This window comes from Tupaia chinensis, unplaced genomic scaffold, assembly GCF_000334495.1.
Source record: "Tupaia chinensis unplaced genomic scaffold, TupChi_1.0 Scaffold000076_1, whole genome shotgun sequence".
Taxonomy (NCBI): Eukaryota; Metazoa; Chordata; class Mammalia; order Scandentia; family Tupaiidae; genus Tupaia; species Tupaia belangeri.
In genome coordinates this window covers 4,286,321-4,292,913 of record NW_006159536.1, presented here as the reverse complement: position 1 = coordinate 4,292,913, position 6,593 = coordinate 4,286,321, and the positions used below count along the sequence as shown (strand labels likewise).

Here is a 6,593-nt window from a genome sequence, read left to right as displayed (position 1 = left end):
TGGTCATATCTGGATCTGGGGTGTGACAACTGGCGTAACACTCAATGTATTCATCTGTAAAAGGCATGGTTCATCAAGGCTCCCTTCAGCTCTACTGTCTCAGGGCTCCAGAGAGTAGCAGTCAGGCTGTGCTTAACACAAGTGCATCTCAGTACCAGGGAGCCCCTGCTGCTTCCTAGGGGTATTTTGAGTGGGCGTGGCAAGAAGCACCTGCTTGTGGGCTCTTAACTCTGCAGTCTCCTAGCTATCCCTCCGGTGTGCTTTATGAGATCCGGTTTCAATCCCCAGTGGGTAGCTCTCAGGTCCCGTTACAATTCCCCAGAGCTGAGTGTGTGTCTGCGCGCGCGCCCGCGCGCGGGTGGAAGAGAGCCACAGAGAGACCGCGTGAAGGGACTAGGCTCCCGGGCTCCAGTTACCGCCCCGTATGGCCCCTGCCTGGCGCAGTAGAGTGCGCCACGGGGCCCGAGCAGCGCCGCGGCCCCTTTAAGAGCTGGGCCCAGGCGGGCCCGGGCTGCGGGAGCCCATTGCCGCGGAGGAGTTAGGAGCCGGCGCAAAAGTTTCCTCCCAACTCTGGCCCCGCGCTCCGCCGCCGCCCACTCTAGCCCGGGGCCTGGGGCTGGCCCTGCCACGGTCACCAGAACCAAGGCTAGGGCCAGGGCTGGGCAGGCCGGCAGTTTCGATTTGGCGGGCGCAGATCAGCCGGCCTCGGCCCTAGCAGAAACCGGAGCGGGGGGGCGGGGGGAGCCGCGGTGTCCTGGGCCGCCGGCCACCTGGGAGGTAGCCCTTTTGGTTGCCACCCTCTCCCGAAGTTCCCACCTGCCCTTGGCCTCCTGCTTTGATTGTGGGTCGCAGCAGCGAGCTCCTGGCCCGGAGAGGGCGCCCGGAGAGGCTCCCCGGGGCTCCGGGCCCGCCCGCGCCAGGCGTTCCCTGAGGTGGGGGCTGAGCCCGCAGGACTAAGACACCTGTTCAGCCGTCCCCGCGTGGTCACCGGGGACCAGGATGAAAGTGACCGTGTGCTTCGGCAGGACCGGCATCGTCGTGCCCTGCAAGGAGGGCCAACTGCGCGTTCGGGAGCTCACCCAGCAGGCGCTGCAGCGGTACCTGAAGACCCGGGAGAAGGTGAGCGCGGCACGGTGGGCGCGCAGGCGGGGCCGAACAAGGGGGGCGCGGCAGCTGGGCGGGCTACCGGCGAGCGCCCTGAGGCCAAAGCACCTGCCAGGTGCCCCGCAGACCTCGTGGAGGCGCTCAGGGGAATCAGAGCACCCAGACGCCTTTTGGGCACAACCTATGACCATTTTGTATGTTGCTAATATAAGTGACCTGGGTGGTTTCGGGCATTTGTGTGCCTTGCCATTCAAAGAGTGGTGGCAGAACAGCAGCATCTAAATCACTTTGGGGCTTGTTAGCCATGCACAATCTGCGGCCCTAACAGAAGCCCACTGACTCAGAATCTGCTCTTTAACAAGATCCCCAGGTGATTGGAAGACCTGTTTGATTAGCACTGCTTTAGAACCTGTTTGGGAGAAACTTAACAGGCCTTGCTCCCTTCAAAGTGTGATTTTTTTTTTTTTTGACCCTTTAAGGCCTGCCCTGCTTCAGCTCCTTGAAGTAAGGAAGTTGGTGTAAATAACAGTGAGAAGTCATAAGTAATGGGGCCTTTAGAGTGTCAGTCTCATGAGCTGCCCTCTCTTAGTGACTTGGGAACCAGGTGACAGGAGGCTGTTACACCAACCAGGCTCCGTTGTGAATGGTTCCAGTTTACTGCCACACATTCTATGAGCACTTTGTGGTGTATGGGCTGCATCAGGTCCTAGGTGATCATTGAATTAGAAAGACGATGAGAAGAAATGTTCCTGAAGTCCAGAACACATAAAAATTTAATGACAGTTTTTTACAAGTGTGCAATGCATTTTCAGAAAATCCAACTGAACTCTGAAACTCCTGACAAGTGTTTGTGTATGGGCCACTGTGACTTCTTCCATGGTCCCTCTTAATAAAAGTGTTGAAAAAAACCTTTTAATTTTTTTGAATTCTCACATGAAGCATATTTTTCTCCTCAGAGAAAGTCACAAACTCTCATTTAAGAAGTCAAATTTTCCCTTAACATTTATTTGCTCTGGTGCCATGGGCCTATGGAAATAGTGGATAGGCCAATATAGCGTAATTGCTTTTAACATCTTATAGGCCATCCAAACTATAGAAGTAGTTTAGTTTCTTCCAGATAGAGTTTAGGGATTTGAGAAAACTTTCTGTGACTCCACTAAAGATTGTTGTACAGGAAAAAGGGACAAAACTGAAAACCCCTGAATAAATATATATGTATATTGCTTTAAGAGTCAAAAGATAAAGGAGAGTATAGTAAAAGGTCTATTATTATAGTAAACACTCTGCTTATGAGGTTGAGATAAAAGTGGAAAGACAAAGTGAACTTTATAGTTATATGAGAATTGGGGTCAGCAGGACTCCTACATGGCCCACCATGGTTTGAGTTCTGGATCTGGTGACTTGAAACACACCGGGCATGTATGTGTACATGCTCAAAATCTTCCAGGGTTTGCTGTGTGGCCATCCCTCTGGAGGCGATTTCTCACTTTTTGTCTCTCTGACTCACCAATGAGCACATGTGCCCTATAGCAAATATTTCTAAGAAAAAAATAAGTAACATGAGAATCTACTCCAATGTTTGTTTTGTTTTGCTTTTGTTACTCTACTGTATGCTGTTTGTATCTTGTATTCAGTTTGTGAAAACTGAGATTTGGGAGACCAGCAGGTGATGTGGTTAAGGTGCTGATTTCCACAATGGACAGCCGTGGTTCGAGTCCCAGACATGGTGGCTTGAATATCACACCAGGTGCATGTGCATACATGCCCAAATTCCTGAGAGAAGAGTAGAGGGGAAAGAATTGTGACATGGCCACACTCAGTGGGGAGTGTTTTCTTATTTTCTCTCTCTCTGTCTCCAGTGATTGTATGCGTCTTATGGTGATAACCTGAAAACAAACACCTTGAGACTTGGACAAGTAACCAATTCTCTCTGAAATTTTATCTTACCTGAAAGTCGACAAATATTAATACTAACATTACTCCAGACAAATGATTAAAGTGGATCTCATTTAAGGATTGTCTTATGGACATGAAGAATTTGTTTTTAACTCATTATTAAAAATAATTTATGCTCTCAAATCTTTTATATCTAAAAGTTTAGTACAGGGAACTGTCCAAGTAATTGAGGTAAACTATAGGCTTGTAAATACACAGAATGAAACAGATGACATTTAATGCACTGTAATTTGATCTTAAGAGGTGTTAAAAAGCTATTGATATTCTGGACTGGAAGCACGATTTATAATATCATAGAATCCATAATGTAATTGCATTGATCAGTTTACTGTTATTACCAGACATAACATTGTTCTGTGTTTACATTTATATACTAGTGAATGTGGCATTTAAAGGTCACCCGCGGCTTATAAATCCTCCCTCCCTTTTTTGACTTTTAAAATTTCAGTTTAAGAAGTGGCAAATGATGTTTTTTTTTTTCCTCCTTCCCAAACATTCCCTGTCCATAGTGTTGTTTTAAATAATATCATAATTATAACTAGGCTTACCTAATTTTAAATGATATTGTTACTGGTACTGAAATGTCAAGAAGTACTCAGGTTTCATCCTTTTATCCATTTGATTAAAATAATGGGAAGAAACTAGAAATCTGAAAATTCAACTTGAAAAAATAATTTGTAATGGATTCACTTACTGTACATCAGTGAAATAGATTTAAAGGCTTTGTTTTCCTGGAAGCAAGTTTGTATACCCCTACGTTCAATAGAAACAGTAGGGCCAGCATAGAGCATGGTGGTAAGGTGACTGGATTTCACTTAATTGACCAAGGCATTTGAGTCCCAGTTGGCATCTTGAGAAACACATGGTGTGTGTGTGTGTATCCGAAATCCCAGTAGGAAAGGGAAATGTGGGAGAAGGGATTGTAGTGTGACCATTTCATATAAGAAGTGCTTTCTCTTTCTCTTGAGAGTGCACATTCCTCCTGGCAAAAGTGGGAAAAAAAAAGTAACAACTAACAAAGTATTATGCTAAACCTAGGCAGGCACTATTTAAAGAGCTTTACTAGGGTACTTCAAAAAGTCTGTAGGAAACTGGAATTAAAGTATGTTTTTATTTGGGGGTAAAATTGAAATCCATGCATATTTTTTTCATACTGCACATTTTTCATAAACAATGATTGGAGAGATTTTTGCTATAGGTTGTGTGCACTCACCAGAGAGAGAGAGAGAGAGAGAGAGAGGCAGCGAGACAGAAAGTGAGAAATCACCTCCCAGGAGATATGGCTATGCCACAATCCCTACTCATCCATTCTCCTCTCAGGATCCTGGGCAAGCATGCACACATGCCTGGCCTGAGGTTCAAGCTGCCACATCTGGGACTCGAACTGTGGTTGACTATGTGGGAGTCCAGCAACGTAACCATTGTGCAATCTGCTGGTCTCAACGTTTTGAAGACCACTGTACATATATTACTTGACTTATTTGAACAAAACACCTAGGAGGTAGGTACCACTACTGTCCCCATTTTATAAATTGAGAATAAGAGACACAGAAACATGAATTAGTAGTAGACTGGGGTTCAAACCTAGGAACTGTATCTCTAGGTCCCTGCTCATAGCCATAAACCACACAGTCTAGTATGTTATTATGCACTGAAATTTACCCAGCGCACTTCTCACTTTTCAGTTTGTTTAAAAAAAATTCCATTTATTGACTTACAATAACCCATCAACCTAAAGATAGTAATTTTGTTTCTTGCATAGTGATGGGACATCTGCAAGTTCCTCTTGACTGTATCTCCTGTAATACAGTCCTACATGTTATAGGGAGAAGTCTAATTTCTGAGGTAAATATTGCAGTATTTGTAAATTAAGTATAAAAACTATTCCTTGATCTAATTACAAATAGAAAAATGGCAAGATAGCTGACATCCAGGTGGAGAGTCTGGTAAAGAAACAAATTTGGCAGGAACATGAATGCAAGTTAAGTTCCTTTCTTCTAGGGCCCTGAATAATTTAGATGGGACAAAGTCAGGTTTCAGGATTCAGAAGGGAAACTGAGGTTTCTAAAGCTTGGAGAAGAAGTCAAGGCCAGAGAGGCCATTTTAGAGTTTGTGGGCAGCATCAGAGAACTAACCACCACCTGCTGAGAATAAATAAAGAAAACTGGCATTTGTGGAATGTAGGGAACCAGCTGAGTCAACATCAGATAAGGCCAGAGTAGGTGAGATGCTGAAGAAACAGGGCAGCCTTGGGGAAGGCTTTAATTATGTTCTGATATCTTAGAATTTGAGGCTCTAGCTGCCATTTGATGAACTCCCCTGGTGGGGGCAGGGTGAATTAAGTGAGGGTTGAGAATTAAGGGATCGCTTATCTTTGGATCCTGGTACTTTATCAGTGTCCCAGGCTCTAAGTCCAATTTAATGAAGTAGTTAGTAGAAAGATGATTGGCTTCTTAAGTAGTCAAGGTAGGGATCATTGAGTAATTAGTTAAATTTATCATCAAAATTAAGTGTCATGGGTGAATAGGTAATTGAGCTGCATCCTGCAGGGGCTCTCAACCCTGGCTGAAGATCAGTCACCTCTAATTTTAACATTTAACATTTTCATCAATACACGTGCCTCTGTCCCTTTCTCCACGATTTTTATTAGTGGATTTGGAGTGGGTTATGGGCATAGCTATTTTTAAATGCACTCCAAGTGGTTTTAAATGCCCTGCCCAAGTTGGGAACCACTAATCTATGACCAATCTTCTGGTATCACTGAGCTCACTTGATTTTACTCTTCCGGTAGCAGATACTGTGTCTTAAACATCTACAGGCCAACTTGCCATTAAGCAATGGTTCTCTTCTACCCTGAACGAATTCTGCTCTGAGAAGATACACAAATGATGTATTAAATTGAAATTTATTTTACATATATGTTTATATATGTGAGTATGTGTTTACATGTACTCAGTGAGGTAGTGAATTAAGGGAAGACATTTTTGGTACTAAGGGTATACAGTGTGTTTAGGAGTTGAATAAGATCATAAGAGCATTGAGATCATGATATAGTAAGCATGCTGGAATTTTAAAAAGCCAACTTGTAAATTTGACTATATGAGTATCTCTTTCTCTCTCTCTGTTTTTTTTTTTTTTTTAAGCAAAGAACCCTCGATGGGTTTTTTAAAATCAATCTTTTCGGTATTCAGTATTCAGTTATTTTGAATAATTTGTTTCATAAACTGAAACCAGCTTCCCAGAACTGGCAATAGTCTGATAAGACTGACAACTCTGTATTCCCTGATTAATTGTAGGATCAGAATCCAACAGAATCTGTGTGGTAACAAATATCTGGTATGGTAGGGCCAGCCTGCAGGAACTCAGAACTCTTAAATTTCTAAATTTTCAGCTTTGATGCCTTGTTACCTAAATAGATTTTAAGGTTATTGTATACATAAGCCAGGCCCAGACTGGATTCCTAAAATGCTTTTTGGTGTATTGGGCAACTGACTTTCACGAGCGAGCTTTATTTCCTATTCAGTCTTTTCTTC

The 6,593-nt window shown here is 43.8% G+C and overlaps 1 protein-coding gene across 1 annotated transcript in view; it reads left to right on the top strand.

Moving 5' to 3' along the window:
* The first annotated feature begins 532 nt into the window (after positions 1 to 532).
* Positions 533 to 6,593, top strand: part of PARD3B (par-3 family cell polarity regulator beta) — a 1,250,195-nt gene continuing 1,244,134 nt past the window's right edge. Inside the window, exon 1 of the mRNA XM_006142461.3 lies at positions 533 to 1,119. Coding sequence (XP_006142523.1) covers positions 1,000 to 1,119 — 120 coding nt within the window. The 5' untranslated portion in view covers positions 533 to 999. The remainder of the gene's footprint in view (positions 1,120 to 6,593) is intronic.